At 50.8% G+C, this 27,133-nt stretch overlaps 1 protein-coding gene across 1 annotated transcript in view; it reads right to left on the bottom strand.

The window, feature by feature from the left end:
• The window catches only part of CCDC88C (coiled-coil domain containing 88C), a gene marked incomplete at its 5' end in the record, with an annotated part of 129,033 nt that extends 103,468 nt beyond the window's left edge, over positions 1–25,565 (bottom strand). Inside the window, 3 exons of the mRNA XM_082648383.1 lie at positions 17,528–17,636; positions 24,657–24,757; positions 25,506–25,565. Of these exons, the coding sequence (XP_082504509.1) occupies positions 17,528–17,636; positions 24,657–24,757; positions 25,506–25,565 (270 nt within the window). The remainder of the gene's footprint in view (positions 1–17,527; positions 17,637–24,656; positions 24,758–25,505) is intronic.
• Positions 25,566–27,133: the final 1,568 nt, after the last annotated feature.

Genomic DNA, 27,133 nt, shown 5'->3' with positions numbered 1-27,133 from the left:
ACGTGATAAAAATACAAGGCGGACAAGAAAGCGTCCAGGTTCCTGATTCTGCACAGTGGGCCAAGGTCTCCCTCGCAGGGGCGGGGAAAGCTCATTCCCAGATGGAATACGACTCCTCCCCCAGTCTGTTCACCAGCCCAAGGCAGGACATTAGTCAGGACGCCAGACCAGCACCAAATCCAAGGAAAACCAAGCGTGCAGGGAACACTCCTGTCCTCTGCCTGGACGAGGGTCAAATTAGTTCCTTTTAAAGACTCAGCAGCTAACGGCTAACGGAGTGGGGCCTTTACAGGCCGGGCAGGGGTAAGTGAGGAGAAAGAAGAAGTGGTTCCATCGGCCCTCCCTCCAAGTCCAGACGCCAGAATGGGAACAGCGGGCGCTGTGCACCCCGGCCTCTTCCACCACCTCCCTCCTCATCCTCCCCGGCTTCGTCAGGGCCAAGTCGCCAACCGCTCTTCTAGACACATGTGATTCCAAGTCCAAAGCTGACATCAGTGACCTAGACCCAAAAGACCTCAAGAAGAAAGGGATGCTTCCATATATCCAGACAAAACTCTACTCCAGAAAGATACACGCACCCCTATGTTCATAGCAGCACTATTCACAATAGCCAAGAAGCAACCTAAATGTCCACTGACAGAGGAATGCATAAAGAAGATGTGTTGGGCTTTCCTGGTGGCGCAGTGGTTGAGGGTCCGCCTGCCGATGCAGGGGACACGGGTTCATGCCCCGGTCCGGGAAGATTCCACATGCCGCGGAGCGGCTGGGCCCGTGAGCCATGGCCGCTGAGCCTGTGCGTCCGGAGCCTGTGCTCCGCAACGGGAGAGGCCACAACAGTGAGAGGCCCACGTACCAGAAAAAAAAAAAGAAAAAAAAAAGAAGATGTAGGGCTTCCCTGGTGGCACAGTGGTTGAGAATCTGCCTGCTAATGCAGGGGACACGGGTTCGAGCCCTGGTCTGGGAGGATCCCTCATGCCGCGGAGCAACTAGGTCCGTGAGCCACAACTACTGAGCCTGCGCGTCTGGAGCCTGTGCTCCGCAATACGAGAGGCCGCAATAGTGAGAGGCCCGCGCACCGCGATGAAGAGTGGCCCCCGCTTGCCACAACTAGAGAAAGCCCTCGCACAGAAACAAAGACCGAACACAGCAAAAATAAATTAATTAATAAACTCCTAAAAAAAAAAGATGTGGTATAAATATACAACGGTATACTACTCAGCCATGAAAAAGAATGAAATAATGCCATTTTCAGCAACATAGATGTGACTAGAGATTATCATACTAAGTGAAGTAAGTCAGAAAGAGAAAGACAAATACCATATGATATCACTTACATGTGGAATCTAAAATATGACACAAATGAACCTATCTGTGAAACAGAAACAGACTCACAGACAGAGAACAGACTTGTGGTTGCCAAGGCGGGGAGGTGGAATGGGAGATCGGGGTCAGCAGATGTAAGCTATTATATATGGAATGGATAAACAACAAGGTTCTACTGTATAGCACCAGGAACCATATTCAGTATCCTGTGATAAACCATAATGGAACAGAATATAAAAAACGAGTGTATATGTGTATGTGTGTGTGAGTACAACTGAATCACTTCGCTATACAGCAGTAATTAACACAACATTGTAAATCAACTATACTTCAATAAAAAAAAATAAATGTTCATTGAGCATCCAAAAAAAAAAAGAAAAAAAAGAAAGGGATGCTTCTGTTTCTGACAGTTTAATCATGGTTTGATTTAGGCATGAACTGCTGAGAAGTCCTCATACCCTAGGACTACCCATCACCAACAGGAGTATCTTGGCTCTCCAGGCTTAAGACTGAGTGCTTCAATGTGGAAAACCCCCCATGCTGGCTCCAAGAGAAAAAGTTTTTTCTTGAAAACAAACAAAAAAGAAGGAGTTAAAAAAAAAAATGGAAAGGAAAGAAATGCGGAGCGATTCTGCTCATCTAGCCATGTATGGTCATTTAGCCACTAAGTGGGAAAGACCCACCACTTTTAGAGCCGGGGCTGAGGTTCCACGCCCTGTATGATTAACATCACGGACATTCTTATTGGATGCCCTCTTCATTCCTTCAGAAAATACTTGAGACCAGCATCTGGCACACGGCCATTCGTTCCACAAACACCTTCTATCCTCCTCTCAATTCATGCTCCTAGCATCTCCACCTCATTACCATATTAGAGCGGGTGGGGACCCATCTAATTCAGTGCAATGCCCAAATCACGTCTCATGCTCTATGCTAAATGCAGAGATGACACAGCTGGCACCTCAGCTGTATCAGTGTTAACTTAAGCCCTGACTGTACAACCTTGGGCTGGAGCATCCACCAGACCAACTTCTTGGTTTTCTAACTAGCTGTTCCAGGTCCACACTGCTGGACCCTAGGAGTTAACAGCCCACGGTCACACCCACCACATCCTCCTAAAGGTGTCCCCGAAGCCACCTTCCAGGTTCCACGCGCAAAGAGCCAACAGCTGGTCTCATTCTATTCCCAGAGCCTGAACGAATTAGAAACAAACACAAAACCCCAAACAACACAGAAAATCCCCAAGTCCACAGAATGGAGTAGAAACATCCTATTATACTTCCTTTGCCTGCATCCCAGGTGCACCTGTGAATGAGAAAATGGAGAGAACAAGGGCCTCCAGAAGGAAAAAGTGTGGGTTCAGTCCCTTTTTGGGTACAATTATGGTAGAATACACGTAACAGAAAGACCACATAAAATACACATTAACATTTACCACCTTAACCAATTTTAAGTGTACAATTCAGTAGTGTTAAGTGCATTCACACTGCTGTACCAATCTTCAGAATTCCTTTCCTCTGGCAAAACTCAACTCCATCCCATTAAACACTTAATTCCCCATTCCCAGCATCCCTTCCCCCAGCCCCTGGCAACCACCATTATACTTTCTGTCTCTCTCAGTCTGACTGCTCTATAAGTACCTCATACAAGTGTAGCCTTACAGTATTTGTCTTTATGTGACTGGCTTATGTCACTCAGCGTAATGTCCACATGGTTCATCTATGCTGGAGCATGTGTCAGAATCTCCTTTTTTAAGGCTGAATAATATTCCATTGTATGCATGTACATTTTCTTTGTGTGTGTGTGTGTGTGTGTGTGTGTGTGTGTGTGTTTTCTTGCGGTATGCGGGCCTCCCACTGCTGTGGCCTCTCCCGCTGCGGAGCACAGGGCCCAGACGCGCAGGCTCAACGGCCATGGCTCACGGGCCCAGCTGCTCCGCGGCATGTGGGATCCTCCCAGGCCGGGGCACGAACCCGTGTCCCCTGCATCGGCCGGCGGACTCCCAACCATTGTGCCACCAGGGAAGCCCGTACCACATTTTCTTAATCCATTCATCCACAGATGGACACTTGTGCTGCTTCCACCTTTGGCTTCTGTGAATAACACCATGAAAGTGGGTGTAGCTCCTTGATTTTTTTTTTTTTTGCGGTTCGCGGGCCTCTCACTGTTGTGGCCTCTCCCGTTGCGGAGCACAGGCTCCGGATGCGCAGGCTCAGCGGCCATGGCTCACGGGCCTAGCCGCTCCTCCTGGACCGGGGCACGAACCCGTGTCCCCTGCAGCGGCAGGCGGACTCTCAACCACTGCGCCACCAGGGAAGCCCCAGTTCCTTGATTTTTAAAAGTCAAAGGTGATTTCCAAATCAAGAAGACCAAAAGTCAATCTACTCTAGAATAAAGTCTAGTTACCTCTTCTCACACATTCTAAACTGTTTCCAACCACAGCTGAACGTACACTTGGATTTCAAAGCCACACGATGAACTCACCCCCCAACTCCATCTGTCTGCTCCCAAACCTCTGGGATCTCTCAAGGTGGCAGCCACTGGGCCACCACAACAGCTGCTCCAGCTCACCCTGTTCCCACCAACCCGGCCATCTCCAGGGGTTCAAGCTCTCCCTTCCTGAGACTGCACCTAGGAGGAGTTCAAACACACCCTGGAATTTAAATGACCTATGAACTTAGGCACTGGATCACCCCTTCCCAAATGTGCCCCACCATGCCCCTCCCCCCCCCCGAAACCAAACCCAGTAACTTTGGAGCTGGGGATGGTTATGGACATGGAGCTCTGAGGTCCTGACTTTGACCTTCCAGAGCAAGGGAGGAAACCTCGGTCAGAACCAGAGGAGAATACTTCCAAAGGGAGAAAACAGAGGAAGGCTTCACTGGTCCCACTTCCAGTTACTTTCTGTTTAAAAAGCACGAGATTAAAAGGCTTATCAAAGTGGCTTTGCCCGCCTTTAGAAATCAATTTATCCCACCTTTTGAACCCCAGGGTCAATAAAGACCCAGAATTTCAGTACAGGCCACGCATTAAAGTAGGAACATTTGAGAGTCCAGCCCATCACATAAACGTGCCCCAGGGAGGACCCTCGGCCCAGGCGGTCACGGTTGGGCCAGTCACGTCTGCTTCTTTTGGACCCAGTTCACGGGATGGAAGCAGGTATCACGGCATCCCATCAGCTGGCATTTACTGTGCTCCTAGACCCTGGGAGAGCAAAGGTCGCCAAAGTCCCTGCCCTGAGGGAGGCCTGCCAACTCGTGCAGGACCCAGAGAAAGCAGATGAGAGCTGAAGAGTGTAATGACGGTGATAATGAAAATAATTAAACTCAGGTTCAGAGCATCTGCGTGGGCTTCACAGAGGCAGACCAAGGGAAGGTGCTCCGGCGGGAGAAGTGCCCAGGCACGACGCCTGAGTGCAGAGGACGGGGCAGCACAGACAGCACTGCAGCCCAGGAAGCAGCACAGTCCACCCTCACCAGCTGCAGCTCTACAGCAGCACCAAGCCAACGCATCTCACACGCAGGCACCCTCTCTGAACTGTCACGACCCAGGGCTTCGAGTTTGGTTGTTATCCCCACTGGACAGAGGAGGAAACGACTTGGAGGGGTCGGGCTGCTTGCCCCAGGTCACAGCGCTGTGTGTGGTGTCTGGTGGGTGAGGGGATTCCCACTTGTGCAGGAGAAGGAGAAGCCCCTGGAGAGGCTGCAGGGGGGCAGGGGTGACAGACTCAGCTGCCGGCTGTTTCCAGAATGATGGGGAGGACACTGGCCTGAGGCTCCCCTGGGATGCAGGTGAGGGGCTGACAAGGTAAAGGCAGCCTGAGAGGAGTTTCCCTCCCAAAGGAAGAAACCAGGGTAATGGTAGGTGAGAAGAGAAGCTGGAGAGACCCGAGCATGGCCATCCTCCCAGGCGACCCACACCTCAGTCCTCCTCTGCCTTCCTCTAAAAGTCTGGACAAGCTTCGGTCTCAGGTGGCTCAAGGAGAGCTTGGAGTTATCAGAAACCACCATTTCTTCTTTCGGCATCTCAAGCTTGGGACATCCACATCTGACGCAGTCCGTTCACCTTGGAAAAATCCAATTTTGTAAGCTCTACTCTGTAACATTTAAATGTCACAAATTCTCATCCGAACAATGGGGGCAGGAAGGTGTTTAGAAGACCAACTTAGCACAGAAATGTCAAAACTGCTTTAGAGTTTCTGATATCTTAAGCAACCGTGATTCCACAATGTAAAGGGAAATCAACTTTTCTGACTGGTTCCAAGAACAGGAGGACCGCCTGTTTGGTTACTGTAGTTTGGAAAAGGAGGGATTTATTTTTAAAGTTTCAAAGTCATTAAGCCTAAACACTGGCAAGCTCAAGGGAGCCAAGCTGGCTAGACAAAGTTGAAAACAATCAATTTAACTTCCACCCCCCAGGGACTGAGCCTCCCGGGCACCTGACATATGGCATCTACATCAACAAAGCAAACACCATGTGAAAAGCCTGCAGGTCGGCGTGAAAGCCGCGGGGGACCCCTGTAAGAGTGGGATTCAAAGGCTCCGGTCTCCCCCTCACCCCACTGCACTGCATCTCCATCCTGGTTTGCCCCCCTTGACCCCCTTCACAGTCAGGTCCTAAGTCCCTGACATGTGTCAGGCACTCGAGGGACAGAGAATGAATAAAGGAGGGCCCTGTGCTCCAATTATTCAACTGTCTAGAAATGGGGAAGGAGTCGAGGACTTTTATAGGGTGATTTTAGCCTGGAGATAGATCCTGGGCCCAGGCCAGTAATATGTTCCCTGAACGCAATGACGTTATTCTCTGACTTCCTCGGTGTCACGGCTTCTGTGGCCCTGCATCTTGTCACTCGCACACGCTGACTGATGGCAGGCATGTTTCCATGCTGGTGTGGTAAGAGGCGAACAGAGACAGAGATGCGGTACCTACTTTTAAGGCGTGTCACTGCTGGTGGGAGAGACAGTCATGAGGCTGCCAAGAGATAATGTGCCTCAGACAGTCAGTTCACTGGAAGCAAACAGTAAGTATGCTTTAAATTAAAAATGCATATAGGAGAAAAATGTGTAGGGCAAGAGTCAAGCACGTACGCGCACGCGTATTGGGCTAATCCAAGTAAATCAGAGTGTAACCTTTGGAAGGGCCCCTCCATAATCCGATCGCTAACGAACGAAGGAGGCACAGCCCAGAGCGGCGGGTCTCTGTAACGACCCCCCCCCCCGCTAGACGGGTGGGCATCTTAGCACTCCTAGCATGAACCTGTCCAAAGCCCTTCCTTAACCTCGCTGCAATCCTTGAGGCAGGCACTATTAATATCCCCACTTTTCCCACAAGAAAGACTCTCAGACATGGAATTACCCAAGGCCACAACTCTGAGAGGTGAGCTCAATGGAGCCCGCGACTCCACCTTCTGCCTCTGCAGACAAAGGAGCTTGGAGCTGCTTTTCCTCCTCTCTTCCTATTTGTACCTGGTGTGCATCTCCCGTGTCTCCGGTTTTCCACCTACAGAAGCGACGTGGCCCCTCCATCTGCAGAGCGTGAACGCACGGGAGCGGCCCCGCAAAGTCAGCCTGGGAGGACGAGCTAGCGCTATTACTGTCCTTCACTGACTCAGAAACTAGGCAGTATTTCACCTGAGCCCCACACGACCGGTAATATGGTGTTACCCATATTTTAGAGGTGAAATCAAATGATGCACCCCAAGTCATATGGTTAGGAACAGTGACACACAAGTTTCTAGACCCTTGAAAAAATTAAATGACTCGCCCTTACTTCTGCCCTCTCCCCTTCCACCTTGTTCTTCCTCCTCTGGCTTCACCTTCCTGAACTTCTAGGGCACTGGAGAAGCGACCCCACAGAGCTAGCTCATCCTCTTCCACTGGGTGGCGGCTAAGCGCCTACCCCCGAGTTGAGAAAGCAAACCTGACTTCTCCCTGCAGAGCTGGAGCCGATGCCAGGGCCAGCCCAGGGGGGTGGGCAGCTATGGGGGGCAACGCAAGGCTCCTCCCCGAAGTTACACTGTACCCCCCTGTTCCCACGGAGAGTGGCCCCATATTTAGAGCACCATCCCTCTTCCCTTAACCTGCTGAAACCCAATCCCAAACCAATGGAACCCTCGCGGCATTCAGCTGACAGCCTCTTTACCCTCCTGAAACCTCCACCTCCTCTCAAAACTTCAAACTCAGAACTGGGGGTACAAGCTGCGGCCCCTCCAACAATCCCAGCTGAGCTTCACCAACTTAAGACAAGCGCTGCCTCATCCTCATTACTCTGTCATTCTCATTACTAGAGAAATAAGACTGAAGTTATATCGTAAAGGACCAAGGCCCTGAATGCCACGGCAAAGTAGCAGAGAAACTGCCTTTCCACAAACAACAGTTGAGTAAGAGAAACTGTTATTAGCCCTGGACGCGAGCCACGCAGCCAGCTTTATGGAGGGCAAAGCCTGCCCAGGCAAGTTCTCCCATGAGTCCCTCTCACAAACCAGTTATAATATCAAACACGCTGATCTTGGCATTTAACACCAAAACCCAAGGCAAGGGAGAGACACTTTTTCTTTTTACAAACTTGAGAAATCCATTTCCCTCCTTTTTGTTACAAAAGGAATTGGGTGCATGGACCTTCCATGAAGGGCTCGAAAACTTAACACTTTAAACGAATGGCCATGGATTAAGAGAACAGTTGAGCAAAAGATACAAAAGTAAACACATGGCGAGAGAACCTGTATCAGAAACACTGAGGAAGTCCAGATCTGTAAACGTGAGGAGGTCTTTAGGGCCAACTGTGTACCACGCGCGTTTGGGCTCAGCTCCGTGTAGAACAGACCAAAGCAAGGCGGCAGCCCACGGGGGCCTCAGGGGCCATCCCGGGTGCAAAGGGAAAACTCCAAGTGAAAGCTGCTTCCTTTCCTTCAAGGCAAAGGAGAGCCTGGCCGCTCAGAGAGAGCAGGGAAACCCCCAGCAATTCAAGCTCTGGACCCAAGGCCAGGAGGAGGAGCCCAGAGAGACCAGAAAGATTCTGTCAACAGCTGTGCATGCGCACGCACGCACGCACACGCACACGCATACACGCACGCACGCACACACACACACACACCCCACCTCCCACCGCCCTCCCCGGGTCTCCGGGCCTTAAGCCGCCAGGGCCTGGTCAAATTCTGGCTCTGCTAATTACATCAGACCCACCTTTCACCCCTCCCCACCCTCTGCAATTAGCCCTGATTCTCTGCTTCCTGCTGCTCTGGGGGATGCAGCAGGGTGAAGTCTGAGGCCAGCTGCTCCCTCTGTCCCACCCACTGCCCAGCCCCGGAAGTGCTGGTTTCAGGAGGCGCCTGAAGCAATCTAGCCCCTTCCTCTGAGGCTCCGGCTGGTGTGAAATCTGGTTAGTAAGGGGGAGCCCAAGCAGGAGACCCTGGGGAGGCAGCACTCCCAGCCTGGCGAGGCTTCGGGCTCAGGACCCATCCCACACTGGCGCAGATAACCTGAACGGCCTTGCCCACCTTCACAGAACAGCTGGTCTGCCCACAGCAAGCCAGCTCCCTACATGACTGCAGAAAGCTTCATGTTTAGACGTTTCCCCAAGCAGCCCATGACCAAGAAAACTTGCCGCCCCCTGGGGCTTCCGCACCCTACTCCACGGGCCTCACTTTCCTAATCTGTAAAACAGGGACAGCAGTCTCCTCCTCACTGTGACAGGGCTGAAAGCTCCTAGCATAGTGCGTGGCTTACAGCAGGCACCCAGGTATCTCCTCTCAGCCTTTTGACTGGGGCACAGAGCTGGGTCCCAAAGTGCCTGCTTACTATTCATTACGCCTCCATAGCATTTCTTCTGAAAAGAGAAAAAAAGAAACCAAGTCCAACTGGCACTTGGTCTCACATCTTGCAGAAACAAACCCGCCTCTGGAAAGGTGTGGGACTGAGTGGCCCATGACCAGGTGTCCGAAGCCCTGTCCGCTCCATCCTTGGCCAGCAAGACAGGGAGGGTCACAGGTCAGGACTAGCCGCCTTCTGCTTAGTGTGGAGAAAGAGAATGCGGGTGGCCCTGAAAGCTGCCACCCTGCTGCAGCCCCGCTCCAGCCCCTGTCGGGCTGACCTGGAGCCACTGCCACTCAACCCCATCGGGCCCTGCCCTGAAGCCCGGGGGGCAAGCACCCTGCTGCAGGGCTCAGCTGTCCCGGGCCTGAGAAAGCACTTTATCCTCCCCCAGATGTTCGCTCTGGGTGGGGCACCTAGCAAGCTGCCGTCCACGGCGCCGCGTGGCCAATACCCCTCTCTCCTCTGCGCCTGCTCTGGTCCAGGCCGCCATGACCTGCCCTGACTCCCCACTCTCTCCTGACACCAATCCATTCTCAATACGGGTGTCAAGCGTTTTCTGTTTTAAACTTTCTTCTTTAAAAATGCTATAAAGACTCCCAAGTCCTTCAGGATGAAGTTCAAGTTCATTAGCATGGCATCCGCCCTCTGGAACCTCCGTATCTTTCGAGCCTCACCATCACCACTCCTCACAGAAGCCCCAAGCTCTAGCCACTCAGAGGTGACAGCCTGCCGGCTGCTTTATGTCTCTACATTTTTCAGGTTTTGCTCTCCCAGGACACCCCCCATGCACCCCATTTTCTGCCAGTCTAGCTCCCTACCCATCCTTCAGGACTCAGGCCAAGCGTCACCCCCTTCAGAAAGCTCTCTGTGAGCTTCGCCCCTTCCCAGGCTGGGAAACTCCCTCCCGTGTCCCGTGACATCCATGTCCTGTGCACACACAGGTGTTCTAGCAGCTGGTCTACCTGCTCCATCTCCCACCCCACAAGACACAGCATCTCAGGCATGGAGACTGGCCTTAGGAACAAGGAGGGGGGACAGAGAAGAGAACTGGGTGAGCCCCGGCAGGGCCACCACGGCTTCCTCATCCCACACTTCATCACCCTACACTAGAGAGAACGGGGGACGGGAAGCAAGAAGAAGGAAAGGGGAAAGGTGGGGTCCACACAGACCCCCGCCCTCCTCAGCCTCACCTCCCAACTCAGTCTGGAAGGCTTTCTCTTGAACTTTAGACCGAGAGCGTTCACAGGGAAGTCGGTAATCTCCTGGGTCAAGTCTGCGGCAGACAAAGGCTCCCACTGCTGATATGGGGATGGGGCACAGGACCCCCTCTGACGAAGGCCTCCCGGTCCTAAGTCCGGACCACCCCGCCTCACTGCTGTGTTCGGTCACCACGCCATAACCCTGCTGGAGATTCCAAACCAGGATCCAGTGACCCACCAACACAAGGCAGTTCGCCCAGATGTACGGTAAAAATAATCTCAGACCTTCGTCCACATGGCAGAGACACAGAAAACTTCAGTGTTCAGTGGCAACATAGAATCCGCCATTGTAACAGGTACCATCACAATGGGTGAAGGGCACAAAGGTGCAATTCAGTAAAGAAAAACAAAAGGCCTGTAAAGAAGGTAATTTTGGCAATAAGTAGCAAAAGTTCTCCAAGTGTTCATGCCCTCTGACGCAGGAATTCCATGCTAGGAATTTATCCTAAGAACATAAAAACAGTTGTTGAAAGATTTATGGACCAAGTATGTTCATGGGGTATTGTTTATAATTCTAAGACAGAAATAACTCAGTATCAATGACAGTGGTACAGCCACATAATGAAATGCCATGTAGACACTAAAACTCATATTACGAAAGAATAGTTAATGACACGGGAAAACGCTCACCACACAGGTCACATACAACCCACTCCTTGAAACACATGTAGTAACAGACACAGAGTCAGGAAGCATAAATACCAAAATGGTAACAATGGTATGCCTAGGTGATGAAATAGTGGGCAGATTTAATTTTCTTTATATTTCCCAATCTGTAATCAGAAATTACAATCATTGCAAGAGGGAAGAGATATGGGGACATATGTATAACTGATTCACTTTGTTATAAAGCAGAAACTAACACACCATTGTAAAGCAATTATACTCCAATAAAGATGTTAAAAAAAAAGTGAAAGAGAAATTATAATCAAAAACATTACTTCTAATTTCCTCAAAACATAGATATAAGCTACAACAAGAATACTCATCTCACAGCCTTACTCTTTAACCTTTAAAGAGTGGACAAAGTAATTTCTCCCCTACAAATTCAATACACTGTATTACTCATAAAGCAAAAGCCACTGGTACCTGTAGACAGGGCCTGAGCAGACTCTAAGTTCCCTTGAACACTGTCTCTATCCACCAAAGCAAAGCACATCATACCCACCTAAGGAGACATCACTTTACCTAAAAACCCTGAGACTACACGAATGAGACAGTTTACTTTGTTCCCACCAACAATGTCAAATACACATTTCCTTCTGTTCTTACTTTTGACAAGTCTTTCGTTTTTTCAAACTGAGTGTGCACAGTCCTAAAGATAATTCTAACTTTTAGTAGTCAGCCCATGGTTATCTAATACAAATGCCACAGAAAGCTGACAGATCTCAAAAGCAAAAGCAAGGCTGAGTGGACAAGAGGTACAGGCAGTATATGGAGGTTTTATCTGAAGAGATGACATAAAACAGTACGTATACGCACACAAGTTGACGACAGCGGTACCTCCAGGGAGGGAGGGAAGGATAACTGGATGCAGCAGAGGCACACTGGGGACTTCAATCAGAAAAAAGATTCTTGAAAGAGAGGTCTGAGGCAAATATGAAAAATATTCACATATGTTCATATTTATTTTGAGCAGATACACAGGTGTTCATTATAACCATTTGTACTGTTTTAATTTTTCAAAGCAATGAAGGAAAAAAGGGATTATAGAAGATAGGGCAACCCTGAACCGTTTCTTCTGCTGAGAAGAAACCAATCTGCTGAGATATCTGCTGAGATAAAGAACAATATTCTGGGTCCGTTCTAGCCTTCCAACCACGTGAGAAACCAGAAGAGCCGAATTCCAGGAACTCGTTAATGCAGAGCTTCCTCAAGGTCACCTGAAACTCTAAACCTTGGTGGTCTCTGGCCATTATGCGACTGTGGAATTTCAGAACCACAAGGGCCCACCCTCTTTCGGACAGATGAGAACTCAGGAGGCCCACAGAAGGAAAGCTGCCTGTCCCAGTGCTTGGCCAGCGAGGGGAGATGCTCAGAGAAACTCAGCCAATTTCCCATTTCAGAGTCAGTCCTGCAGGCGGGTCCCTACATGCACCTGAGGGTCCCAATTTCAGGATCAATATCCACATGTGAGTCAACAATGAAGACTTACATCTCCACCAACACACACTGCACTTGTCCAGGCCGCCGTGTGAAGTGCTTCCCACCAGCAGAAAGCCAAAGAAACCTCAGAAACTTCACATGACAATTAGGCTCTAAGAGTCGCGAGAAGGACCTAGATCACAGGTGTCCAGGGCAGGGGACGGCAGTTGACACCATGAGCAACCCGCCAAGGATAAGCATGTATCAGCCATCTGCTGCACTGGGGATTTCCGCGTATACTGTCTTATGTTCCTACTGATTCCATGATCAAATGAACATGCATTCAATGTCCATACTCGAGGCTCTGAATGTTAACAATAAACCATCCTATAAATCCAAATTTTAACTGAAAAGGACTCAGATGGAAAAGAGTTTGGCTGTTGAGTGAGTAAAACAAGCCTCATGTGGACTTCCCTGGTGGTCCAGTGGGTAAGACTCCAGGCTCCCAATGCAGGGGGCCCGGGTTCGATCCCTGGCTGGGGAACTAGATCCCTGCACGCCACAGCAAAGGGTCCGCATGCCCCGACGAAGATCCGGCACGGCCAAAATAAATAAATAAATAAAAATAAATCTTAAAAAAAAAAAAGAAGTGAATTGAGGGACCAATTTAAAAAACAAAAAAAAGCCTCATGTGATGCTGGGCTCCACGCTAACCAGCCAGGCGGCTCAAAGCAGCGTGCAGTTCTGGTCCAGGCCCGCCTTTCCTCCAGGCCTCTCCGCAGATGTCCCATTTACGGATGCTCGTTCTGATCAGCCTTTCCTTCCTTAAAATTCAGACTGAACTGGGAGCTCTTCCCAAGGTCCTGTCCAACTCTGGCTTCCTCTGCCCCTTCCCAGCAACTCCCTCGGTGACACCTATTCCCTCTGGTCACCCCCTCATCTTTGCAGCCTCTCTCCTCAGAGCCTCTCCTCTTCCCGTCCTGGGGCAGATGAGATGTGTGTCCGTTGTATGTGATGGAGAGGAGTTACCTGGTGAGAACTGAGCCCTCTCCGCCCCAGGAGACCTGGCTGAAGGTGCCCCTCCTAGACATCACTAGAAATGCTCTAACCCACTAGTTCCCACTCATGTGCATCAGAATCACCTGGAGGGCTTGTTAAGATGCAGACTACTGGACCTCCACAGCAGGTCTGGGGGAGGGGCCTGACAACCTGCATCTCTAACAAGTTCCCAGGTGATGCTGATGCTGCTGGTCTGGGGACCACACTTTGAGAACCACCTCTCTATCTCTAGCCGGCTGATTCCCCATCCTGTCGGAAGGATGTTAAGACTCAAACAGCTGGGGAACTTCTGAAAATGCCGATTCCAGGCGCCAACCCCGGAAGAGTCCGAGCAGCAGGTCAGAGGGAGGCCTGCGACCCTGGTGGTCAGACTGAACCTGGCCGTGCTGGTTCTCACCCACTGCCTGTCCTCTGCCCCAGAAAAATGTCAAGGACCTATTCTGTCTCCAGGGCTTTTCAGGGGCAAAACTTGAGCTTCCTTGTGAAAGAAGCCCATGCTATTCACGAGAGGCCCCTGTCCCTGCTGACTGTCCCTGCCCCACGTGCCTCAGAAAAGAAGGGGACAGCCTGGGGGCGGCCAAACCACTGCTTTGCAAACTAGACCCGGGGCTGGACTCCATGACCTTGGTGTGTCTACTGCAAAGCCATGGCAAGAGGAAGTCCCCCTCCCGAAGGGGTGACCTCCCACCCTCCCAGCCACCCCAGCCACAGTAGGAACCACGTTTGTCTCACTTCACCCCAAGCCCTTACGACCTGCAGGGTCTCTCTCACAAGGGGATGCTGGGAAACTTTCTTTTGGGAAACTTCCTTGAATGTCCCTTTAAAATAATAACCCATTATTGTTATTGTATGTTTATGCTACAATGGTCAGGTGGTAAGGAAAACAGGCAGGGTATGCAATTGTATGTATGTCCCGACCACAACGGTGTAAAACAAAAACTATTCAGGCGTCTGCCATACAGAGTGAAGTCAGTCAGAAAGAGAAAAACAAATACCGTAGGCTAACACACAGATATGGAATCTAAAAAATAAAAATAAAAATGGTCATGAAGCACCTAGGGGCAGGACAGGAATAAAGATGCAGATGTAGGGAATGGACCTAAGGACACGGGGAGGGGGAAGGGTAAGCTGGGACAAAGTGAGAGAGTGACAAGGCCATATATACACTACCAAATGTAAAATAGATAGCTAGTGGGAAGCAGCCGCATAGCACAGAGAGATCAGCTCGGTGCTTTGTGACCACATAGAGGGGTGGGATAGGGAGGGTGGGAGGGAGACGCAAGAGGGAGGGGATATGGGGATATACGTATATGTATAACTGATTCACTGTTATAAAGCAGAAACGAACACACCACTGTAAAGCAACTATACTCCAATAAAGATGTTAAAAACAAAACAACAACAAAAAACTATTCACGCAAAAACTGGAAGGAAGCTCTAAAAATGTTAATAGTGATTGTCTCTGGGTGGTGGGGTTATGAGTGGTTCTTTTCTTCTTGCTACTTGTTTGTTTTCTAAGCTGTTTATTAAGAGCACATATTACTTATATAACCAGAACTAAACTTTATTTTATCATAAGTTGGAAGGAAAAAATACACAACAGAACACTGCCCACACCTAAGCTGTGTCAACCCAAAGGGCAGTGTCCTGCCAGCTTCCTCCAAGGGAGCAGGGCTGGCTGAGGGTCAGGGACGCCTCATGGCTTTTAGCAAGTGCTTTCAGCAAACATTTGCTCCAGGTTGGAGCTGAGGCTGCCAATACACAGCAGCCCTGCCCTCAAAGAGCTAACAGCGCAGAAACAGAACAAGGATGCAGGGTCCTCTTTTCTACCCATAAGTCTTTCTGGGCCCTGAGAATGGACTAGATCGTCTCCTTCCTGTGACTGTCTCCCATCTTCTGGAACTCGGCACAGTGCCCTAAGAGGGGCACGTTACCTCCAAGTAGAGGGTCTCAAGCCCTTTGGCCGGCCCAGACTGGACTGTCAGAGCTGCTGAGTGCCACCAGCATGTGTCCTACTGGGCCGCCAAGCCCAGAGGGCAGCACCTGCCAGGCCAAACAGCCTGCAGCAAGCACCTGACTGTTCCGTGCTGCGTACAGAGCCAGAAACCTCACCTCCACCCCAGTGCTTGCAGGGAGGGTTACCACCTCCCAGCCACACCTGGGGCAGGAGACTCACCTGTCCAGAGTTAGGGGTCTTGTCTCCAACTGTTAGCACCACCTGCTTCCCCTGGCACTTAGCACACAGCGTCGAAAGCACTGCTTACCATGAATGGTGCCTGCAGCCAGAGATCAAGCCCCGAGTAGCTGCTAAACAATCACCACGGCCACCAGGCAGCCCCCTCCACACCCAGGTCCGAGTTCACTGGCAGCACCCATTTCCCCTGACTGCGACTGTCACGAGGGAAGCAGTAGCTGAGACCCACCTGCTGACAGCGTGCCCAGCCCTGGCACTGGCTCTCCTCAGCAAGGAAACAAACCCCCGTCACCCTTATAGATCCATTTCTCACAGGGCTCTCCCGCACCCCCGGACCCCTCCTCAGCACAGCTGGCCTCTGTTACTAAAGCATGGGCCTGGTGCCAAGCCTCCCAAAGGCCGCTCGGAGTGTCCACGGTGCTGGGCCACCAGCGGGCCATGGAACGAGCACAAGGGGCTGAACTGGCCACACAAGCAAAACATCCCAGCACCCCAAGCCCCCTCTCATGTACCCCGACCCCAGTGGGAGGAAAGTGGAAATAATCATCTCAGAAAACCCAAGACACTGTCCACTCCCTCCTTTTCCCTCCTTCTTTCAGATCCAGCAGCAACCACAGCCCTGTGCAGGAACTGGACCCAGCACCCAGCCCAGCGCCACAGTGCAAACTCCACCTGGCCGCCTGGCCAGCGACCTCAGTGACCTCTGAACCAGCACCACCGCACGAGGGCAGAGAGGGAAGCCACAGCTGGGTGGAGGGCTTCCTCATGGTGACAGGGTCCTCATGACTCTGAAGATTCTCCCAAGCCCCAGAACCAGGACTAAGTTACAGCCCAGGAAGCTGAGGGCTAGGGGAGGTCTCAGAGGCAGAGGGCTCAGTGAAACCCCAGTGTGAATCTGGAAGGAGACTGGTTCTTGAGCAGTGATTCTCAAACTGTGTTCCCTGGGGTCCTGGGAACCCACAGAGATGCCCTGGAGAAAGAGGGGCTGAGCTGAGGGCGCTAGAGTCCCCCAGCCCTCAAGTCAATGAGATTTGCTAGGGCTTCACCTGGGGACTCAGGAAAATCATATGGGGGAAAAAGTTTCACTGCTAAGTTTGACAATCAGGGCTCTGAGGTGCAAAGTTTAAATATGTTTCCCATCAATGCCGGCTATCTAAACATCATGAACATCATCAAAGATTCTCACTCAACCTTCCCGAGGCTCGGATGGGGACTTTCACAGCCCTTCCCCCTTTGGGCCCTCCTGTCTGACCCACCGACTACCTGCTAATGAGATATGGGGAGCATTTCACAAGCAGACACCCCATACTGTGAACCCGGTGCTCCTGTCTGCCAGCTGGGCGCTCACTGATTATATATTTGTCCTGAACATAACCCTTCTGTGGTCCCTTCTGTCCCTCAACCCTTTGAATCACTCCTGTACAGACTCACGGAGCTGTGGGTGATAACCGTGTCAGGTTGCCCCTCCCAGAGCCCGTGCCAGCCAGTCCCCACTCGACTGTGTGCTTGGGCCGTGGCTGAAAACCAAGGCTCGTCTCTAGGGCCCTCACAGCACCTGGCACGATGCTTTGCACACGGCTCAGAGAACATTCCCTGGACAAAGTAAAGCAATCCCACCTCTGACCCTTCTCACGATGCCAAAAAGAGGGATGCATGTGCAAACACACCAAGTTTCAACAAGCAGATGCCTGACCACCGTTTCCTCTTGGCTTCCTGTAGGGAAACGGTTCAAATGACGGTACTGCCGGACGCACAGAACCCGGGGAGGGCGGCGCGGGGGGGGGGGCCCGCCTTACCTGGTAGTAGGTCTTAATGTTTCTCACCAAGATGGTCAAGTTCTGAATGCGAAGGTTCACATCATTGTTGACGTGTTTGTTGATGCGTTGATTTGTTGGCCTGGGATCTCTAGGGGAAGAAAAATGAGAATGGAACATTGCATCTCCCAGCATCTGTCACACCCCATCCTACCCCAGGCACTACTGAGCATTCGGTCCTCTCCAAGCCTAGGTTACTATGCAGCTGTGACAGAGTGGCTCAAGTCAAGTCCTAATTCTGCCGCTGCCAAGCCGTGGACCTCTAGGGAGCCACATCACCTCCTGTCCCCCCCCAAGCACTCAGCCCCCCACCGGCCCTTAAGCAATGTTATTTCTGGCCCCAGAGCAGCCATAAACAACCAAGTGTCAGTGCAGACCCAAAAGCTGCACTGTGTAAGCATCAATAACCTACCCCCCAATACATCTGAAGATTAAAAAGGATCCAAAGCTGACCAAAGCGAAATACGGGAAATAGCAAGAAAGATGGAAAAGGGGGAAACAGCACACTTTCTGACTTCATAAACCAGTAGAGTCATCGATGCTCCATTTCAAACCGGTCTCCTGCCTATGTCACCGAATTGCTCTTGCCTGTGGTTCACATTCCAGGGGCACAATTCTATCTCAAAAACCACCACCATGAGTATGCGATGCTATGTGGTGCACAACACACCCTACGAGAGATGTGAAGAGACACAAACAGTTCCTGCGGGAAACCCCCGAAGTGTCATTCGTTTTCCAATCCCAGGCGGAAGTCAGGTCTGCTTGTGATGAAACTAGAAATCTGAATCAAGCGATTTATAATTTCACTCATCTACATACAGGACATTTCTCAAAAATTCTCAGTGTCAAAAATATTTCCTATTTGAAGAGAACAGACTCAACAGAACGGATTTCTCTTCCCTCTCCCCATGTAGCCCACACAGCTTTTCCTAACACAGCCCTCCGTGCCATTCGACTGTCCCAAGGCACCACAAAGGATGTTTCATTCAAATGAGGGCTGTCTTCACAGTTTCTTCCGTCATCCGAGCCCTGTGTTAAGGGTGCTGAGCCTTCCAGGGGCTGCTGTGATGGAGGAGAGACAGGTCTCTTCCTCCTTCCTCGGGCCCCTCGATGATGATGATGATGATGAGAGGACAAGAAGGGGAATTTGGGGAGTTACGCAAATCAATTTCAATGCCATTCAGCTCACCCAAAGCCAATAATTTATACAAAGTTGACAAACAGGAAAAAAATCTAAAAATAGCAATTACTTCAAATGCCACTATAAGCACAATTTCTTAATAACACAAGCTGTTTAAAATTCAACCATTAAGTAAATATCTGATATAAACACTATGAGTCCCTACACTGTTTTGTGTACATGCAAACCCCTTTATGAATCACATGCAATAATCAGCCATGGACTTCATTCAATCATCCTGTATCTCCTAAAACAGTCACATGGGCTCCTTGGGACAACCAGAGGACCTCTTTTCAACTGTCCTGGGACAACGTTTCTTTTTTTTCTTCATTTTTTTTTTTTTTTTTTTTTTGCGGTACGCAGGCCTCTCACTGTTTTGGCCTCTCCTGTTGCGGAGCACAGACTCCGGACGCGCAGGCTCAGCGGCCATGGCTCACGGGCCCAGCCTCTCTGCAGCATGTGGGATCCTCCCGGACCGGGGCACGAACCCGCATCCCCTGCATCGCTGACTCTCAACCACTGCGCCACCAGGGAAGCCCGGGGACAACGTTTCTTATTGTCCCCACACAGTACTAGAATCTGGCCAAGCCATTTACATGTTACATGTTTCTCCTGGAGCCATTCATTACTGAGAAAATAAAGGTTAACAGTTCAGTGGCAATTAATTTAGCAGCAGAGGAGGCATTCAGAATTTAAACCACAAAGGCATTTTAGCTACAGAAGTGCACCTAGCACGACAAAGTAATTTATCTTAAGGGTGCAGTTCTCTTCCCTTTACGATAGACACCTTAAGAGATGAGAAGCAATTTCATAACGTGACAAGCGTGCTTCCTAAAATAGCAGAACTTCAGAACATGCAGGGCTTTTTCTGTTTTTTGTTGCTATTGTAGTCCCAGCTTTCATTAAGTCAGACGGGGACCCCCTGAGGAGTGCCAGAAGCTGGAAGACCTTGGCAAACATGTGGACATTCACTGCACGGGCAATGGCACAACACACACCCAGGATCCAGGGTCGGGGCCTGGGAGACCGTCAGGTGACAGAGGTCGGGGAGGGGGTTCTATATGAGTAATTAGACTAATTATCATGATCATTAGCACTCCCTCCTTTAACTCAGGCTCTCAGGGTAAAGAGAGATTAGGAAACAAATCGAACAAAAGTCAATTATGGTGAAGGAAGGCCTATCGCCACTCTGCCCAGCACTGTGTAACCCCGCCCTGTCCCTCAGCAAGAAGTGGGTTAGGAGCTACTGATTCTGGTTTGGAAATGGGGCCAGGACTGGCCAAAGTTCTCTGGGCCCCACTGTCCTCATCTGCAAGATGACCACAGGATCCTTCCAGTACTAAAAGGTTATCATTCTAGGGAGGCCAGGTCCGCACTGGCACACGTGGTACCTGGTTCTTGATCCCAGGAAGAGGACATCATAGAACCACTGCAAGACTGTTTGCCTGAAAGCCATCATTAAGAATAAGGATCTTCTTTGTATGACAGCCCTAGAAAGCAAAGCCACACAGCCCCACATCAGGATGTCAGAGGACAGGAGAGAGACAAGGGTGCAACAAAGCAACTGGTAGCTTGTCCGAACTTGGAGAGATACAAGTCCAAAGTGTGGGCCCCCGGGGCTTCCTTCTGATAAAAACTTCTAACTTGAAAAAAAGAAATCAACTTTCCCTAAAATTTTAAAGAGAACTATAATTTAGATTTATAGCAACCTTGCCTCCCTCCTTTGTGAAAAGGCCAGCCCCCAACTTTTCATCATATTCCAAAGACTTCCTAAATTTAAAAATGAATCCAAAAAACCCTGAATGAGAAACTACGTTTGATACAGATGATGGAGATGTTGATAATCTATCACAGGTTAATAAAAAAGGTGTTACACAGTAGCCGGAGCCCAAATTTGTATAAGAGAACATTAGGAACACATATTCTACGTATATACCATAGACAACATCTGGGAAACACCAAAATACTAATTCTGCTACCTCGACATGGTAAAATTATAGGCAATGTTCGTTTTGCTCATCTGTATGTTCTGACCTCCCTCCAACGAACGTGAATTTTTTTGTGTAATTTTTTACAGACTCAAAGGCCCCATGAAGAGTATCATATGCTGCAGCCATGAGAGTATCACTCAAGTTCATGAGTAAAAATCTTTCTTGCTCCAACTCTCTAGCACCAACACAAACTCATTCAACTAATCAGTATCTGCCCCTTTATCCTCAGCTTGTACATCTGCAAAATGGGAACATAACTCCTCCTCCAGCACACTAAGGAAAAATATTATCATTCACATGCTTTTGAGAAGCCTAAGGAACTCTCACATTGGTCTGAGGCTATTTCCAGCTTCTGAATAACTAATATATTATCCGTAAATTTGCAGCTAGTACAAGGGGTTAGAAAGGAGTCTGAACAAAGCAAACAGTGTTGGATTTAACGCAGGCCTTGCCCAGGCACAAGCTCTCAGTCCCAGCCAGCCCTAAGTTCTTAGCTGAACTCAACAGCCATTGCGTCAGTTCAGGTGTCCACTCTCACATGCACAGATGTACACCATCACACGCACGTGGGCACACACACACAAACCCAGCTCTGGGCTCCACGCTAACAATAATGATGACTGACATTTGCTGGGCATTTCCTATACATGCATAATGCATAATCTTATTTAATCCTCCCCAAATCCATAAAATACCATCCCCCTTATTACAAATCAGGAGATTGAGGCTTAGAGAGTTTAAGTAACTTGCCCAAGATAAGAGCACTAGTAAGTGGCAGAGGGAGGATTTGAACTTGTCTGCCTGATGCTAGAGTCGAAGCTCTTAATTTTCCTATGAGACCATGAAAAATGTGTCCAAAGTGAATCAGACACCTAGTTTTTCCCTGGACTACCAGTAGGTACCCAGAGAAACTGCATTTACAGAGGAGCTATTCAGCAAGTTTTCCCAAGCATCTCCATCCACGCCACTCAATGCCTCACTTTCATTCAGGAATTCTCTTAGACCTGGGCCTCCCCTGAAAGCTGAGCCCACAGGGCTTTCCAGCTTCCAGGCACTGATGTCACTAGGAGGCCAGGGCCCAGAGACTACTACCGCAGCCTTCTTCAGTTGCCAGAGACAATGCCCAGGTGCAGTCACGTGACCCCCAGCCAGCCTCCATATGGCTCCAAAGTGTTAGGTAACACGCCTCTTATCTGAACTCCAGCAACAGGTTAGCACACTGCTCTCTGCAATTTTCTCAGGTCCTACCAACTTGGTGAGAATTTATCAAAACAGGCGAACTGAAGACAGTTGGGGCTACTAGCATGGGAGATAAGGCAGAACAGCCTTGTCACTTACCTGCTAGTTAGCCCAACATGTCTCCACTTGGGAGAAGTGAAAACAGGCTTAAGTAGTGTTAGATGTGGGGCTAGGATATGGGTCCCAGAGTCCAGTTTTGCCCTAGATCTTGTTGGGAGCGAGCTAAGGCTAAGAAGTATGAGGTAATCTAGGAGACTAGTAATGTAGGAGAAAGGTGGACAGAAAAGGAAAAAAAAAAAAAAAAGAACTCTTAGGGGGTGCCCCAAATCCTTTCTGGATTAAGAAGGTGGATGCGTAACTACATAACCAACGCCAATACCTATTAAGTGGCAGGCCCTATGCTAATTACTAACATCCTTTAATCCTCACAACCATCTCTTAAGGAAGGTACTTTCCTTCCCACTTTACAGGTGAGGAAACTGAGAGGTTGAGTGATGTGCCCAGCATCACAAAGCATGCATGAGAGAGACCTAGGGTTTGAACCCAAGCTGGCTATCTAGGCTTTCAACACTAGGGTTGAAATTCGTTGTTGTTGTTTTTTTGAGGTAATTTTTTATGTGGGATCTTAGTTCCCCGACCAGGGATCGAATCCGCACCCCCTACATTAGAAGCACAGAGTCTTAACCACTGGACCACCCAGGAAGTCCCCCTGAGGTAACTTTTACATTTAGGGTGAAATGCATATATCTTAAGTTACACCTTGATGAGTTCTGAAAGATGAAATATACTCCAGTCAATATATGGAACATTTCTACCACCCTCAGAAGTTCACTTGTGCCCCCTTTCCAGTCAATCCCTGCCCACTTTCAAGAGCGAACAATGCTCTGATATCTATCACCTGGAACAGGGTCATTCCTATCAGTCAGTCAGTCAACTGCGTGCTGCTTGTGCCTCTCCCTCCTTGATTTCCTCCTTCTGGAAAGCCACCCATCTTCCCCACTGTCCCCTCCTCGGTGTCCAACCCTGGCCAGAGGACCCAGAAGCACTGCTTGAGGCCTGAAGAGCTGCAAACGTATCAGTTCCCACTTCCAGCACGATTACCCTGGCGAAGCACAGAGGAGAAAATAACATTTCAAACTGTCAAGGGGAAGGGAGAAGCCCGTCCAACTGAATTCAGCCGCGAGCCGAGTGTGAACAAGTGATGAGCTGGCATTTCTCAAAGGAATGGTCCAACAGGCTTTCCTGATTTACAAGCAAGTGGTAAACGCTTCAGGAATTCCAAAGGTCAGGGAAGAAAGAGAAACAGTCCCAGGGCTTTTGTTCTCCCCTCGCCTGGGTGTAAAAGCTGAATGGAAAGGCTGGGGGACACTGCTGCTTTTTTTTTTAATTAAACAGGACAGCTCTAAGTTTCACAGGTTGCTGTACCCATGGAATCCAGCAATTTTCGGGGTCTAACAGGATGAGGGGGGAAGAGTTGCCAGAACCTGAATATGCCACAAGACAACCCGAGGAAAACTTCTCATCAATGTTCTCGGAGACGTGCTGCCAAAGCTGACAACAGATTTGTCTCTTTAGAATTTAATCAAACTCAAGACTGGTAACAGTGGTAGTGCCTTAAAAAAAAAAAAAAAAAATTAAGACTGAGATGTATCTCCCAGAGCACGACATCAGGTAACTTCTTAAACCAAAGAAGCAATGTTCTCGGGAAATTTTTTAAAACAGATCTTTGTAGGTAGATGTATTTAAGCCATTTTCTGAATATACCAAAGCTGACTGTTCCTCCTCCCACGCGGGCCAAAAACGAAGCTGATTCTCATCAGCTAACAGGTTCATGCTCCAGTATGACAATTTGCTTAGTTGCAGGTGAGTAGGTGAGCGTAAGGGCCTGATCCACAGAGAACATCAGGATGTTTTATTTTGCTTCAAGTGCCTGTGAATCATAACTGACACTCAATGCCAATATGTTCCCTGCAGTTCCTGAGTTAAAAACAGAATGCAGCGGCAGGAGCCAACACCTACATGTGGCAGGCTGTCAATCAGACAGGCTCTGCAGAATTCAGCAACAGGAAAGGATGTGGTCAGACCAACATGCTAGCAAGTGTAACTTCCACCAAGACCCTGTTTAAGCCTCAAGCGTCAAGACAAACAGTACCACAGTATTCTGGCTCCCTGCGCCTCTCCCAACACAGTGACTTTAAATCCAGTTCCTGAGAAGGGACTTAACCAACTGTACTTGCTCTGGGGCAACTGAAAATGGAAGATGAAGGGGAGCTCAGAAACACAGGCGTCCTGACCTCGAATGAAACTTTATAGTCACTCACGGATGCTCCGGTCCCACCCGACACTTCCTGTAACCAGACACTCTCCGTTACAGTTCCTTGCCCCCCAAAAGAAAGGGGTTTTTTCGTGTCATTACTCAAACAACAATCAAGTCCCTGAGTTCGAAGTCAATTGCACTATCTACACCATGTGGATGACAGTCACTCAATTTCAAATTCCTTTCATCAAACAAGTTGCCAACCCACTGTCCTGGAGTTCTCCATACCCCACAAACGACGAAAAGACACGTTAATGCTGAGATACCAGTGGCCCGACGTGCAAAGAACCCTCCACTGCAACCTCACATTCCATTTCTACAACCTTAAATGTCGACTTGCTGCGGCATCATTCCCTCCTTCCTTCCTCCCCGAATATAACTTACATTTGCAACATGATTTGGTTCAAAAAGATGCCGTCCGCTAAATCCATGTACATTGTCAGGGTGTCCTGGTTGCCGCTTCCGAAGGGGCCAAAAGTTTTCACCTGCGGGTAGGGGACACGGAGAGAAAGGCAGGAAAAGTCACCTCCACGCGCACAGTCTAAAGCTCTCCAGGCGGGCAGAGCCCCTGTGGGCAGGAGGGGGTCACCCAAGACCACCCACCCTTCAACAAACAGCACCCTTCTCCAGGGCCTCTCTCCCCTCCCCGCGCCAGGCAACAGACGCTAGACAGCAGAAAGAAAACTTCCTCGCCACTTTTCTCCGGCGTGTCAGAGCGGAAAAAAAAAATAAAAGGGACTTTTCAATAAATTTCTCACGTCTCAAATCCACTGGAAATCAGTGCGCCCAGCGCAGCCTGTACACGTTCTCACTGGGATCCCCCTAATCCCCACCGCCATCCGCCCGCTGGTCTCAGGGGTTCAGAAACTACAGGAGGATGTTTTGGGGAATGGGTCCTTTTCTCGAATGGTCAAAGCCATGAGAGGCCAGGGTGACCACCGGAAGACTGTCGCTCCAGGGCCTCCGGCCCAACGCCCCGGTGGGAACAGGTGTACCCGCTCAGCCCCCAGCCGGGCCGAGAGCGCGGCGGGGTCCTGCACCGGGCGCGCGGGCTCCAGAGCTGGAAATACCCCCATACTCCGGGACACTTGATGACCGGCCGGGGGCACCTGATGAATCCTCTGCGTCCAGGGGCTTTCCGGGAACCCGGCCGGGTCGGGTCTGCCGCGACTGCAGGCGGGCGGGAGTGGAGCTAGTGCCCCAACAATGGGGCGAGGGGCCGGGCACACTCACCCAGGTCACCAGCGGGCTCTGCAGGAAGAGCTCCATGAGCTCCGAGACGGTCACGTCCATGCTGAGGCTGTGCCCGCCGGCTCAGCACCCCGCGACCCCGTCCCCCGCGCCGCGTCACAAAGCGGCTCTGGCAGCGAGCGGCGGGGGCGGGTCTCCGCCGGCTCGCGCCCGGGAGACAAAGGCGGGGCGCGAGCCCACGTTCCGCGGTTTCGGCGGCCCCGCGCCCCGCCCGGGACTGGGGGAAGGGGAGGGCCCGCCGCTCGGGGAGGAACAATGCGGGCAGCGGCCCCGCCCCTCGGCGGCCCTGGGCGATTGGCGCGCCGCCTCGCGGCTGCGCTGGTAGCCCGGAGGGGGCGGCGGCCCGCACGTGCGTAGGGGGAGGGGGCGTTCCGGCTGCCGGCACCTGGGGCGGCCACCGCGCGCCTACGCCGAGCACAGCCTCTGCGCGCTTGGGGCCCCGGCACTTGGCTCCTCTCTGCGCGTGTGCGTCGGCCACAGGGCCCCAGCGCCAAGTGCGGGCCGGAGCGCCGGAGCGTGGGTCCAGGCCTGTCCTTCCCCCGGGAGGCGGGCGACCGGGGCGCCCTGCCCGCCGAAGTCGACCCGGGTACGCCGCACGCTGGGCGCCCAGCGGAGCCCACCAGCCCGAGACTGGCGGCCCCAGGCAAGTGCAGCCTCCCAGGTGCAGCCGAGGCCCCGCCCGGCTACGCGGCGGGAGGGCCAAGCCCGCGTGCCTCAGGTCGGTCTCGCGGGCAGGTAGAGCGCAGGCCCGGAAGTCAAAGGAGAAAAGTTTGTGTTGAGTTTAGACCTTAGGAGCGCGACGTCTTGCGCCCCACCGTGCCACCTACCAGGCTGCCCGCCTTTTATAAGTGCCCGCAGGAAAGCGGATGATGTAGCTGCCCCGCCCTGGACCCGCCCCAACTGTGACCCCCCTTCCTCCACCCACCAACACCACAGTCGCTTTGCCAGAGGGGAGCCAAATTCCGGATCCCAACTTGGAGGACGTACCAGCAGCTTGGTGGTAGGCGACAGGAAAAAGGACAAGTGCCCCAACTGGATGGAAAGCAAGCCCTGGGCCCAGACGCAGACCTCGCTGCTGAGACAGCTGCGGTGGACCCCGGCTGGTCTCTGCCGCCTCACCTTGGGCCGGTAATAATTTCACACTACGATTCAGTCATTGTGCAAAACACTTTATACAATTTAACTAATCGAATCCTCACGCGTTTCCCAGATGAGCCCACCGGTGCGGTATTGACCTGAAAGCGCCTAGCATAATTGTCGGCGAGTATACAGTAGGCGCTAAATGGCTGCTGGTTTGCTTGTCAGAAATGTGAACGTTGACTCTGTCAAGTGTTGGGGCTCCGACATCTACCGGTGAAATGTGGTATTGCAGCCGAGTTCTGCAGTACCTTGTTGAGCTGGTGAGAGGGGGTGAGATTGTGGCCCCAGTAGCCAAGTCGGCTAGGGGGTCCCTAAAGAGAAGTGTGGAAGTCAGGGTGACAGAAAAGAAAGCGGGAGACTGCAGAAGAACTTCGAGCTTATGTGGTTTTCTTGTGCACCAGAAATTCATTAATTCCTTGATTACTTAATTGCCTATATTGTAAAATCAGCTGGAAAAGAGGTAAAATGTT

Source organism: Grampus griseus (assembly GCF_964374135.1).
Source record: "Grampus griseus genome assembly, chromosome: 2".
NCBI classification, from domain to species: Eukaryota; Metazoa; Chordata; class Mammalia; order Artiodactyla; family Delphinidae; genus Grampus; species Grampus griseus.
Note: the sequence above shows the minus strand (reverse complement) of the source record. Positions and strands in the feature narration are given on the sequence as shown.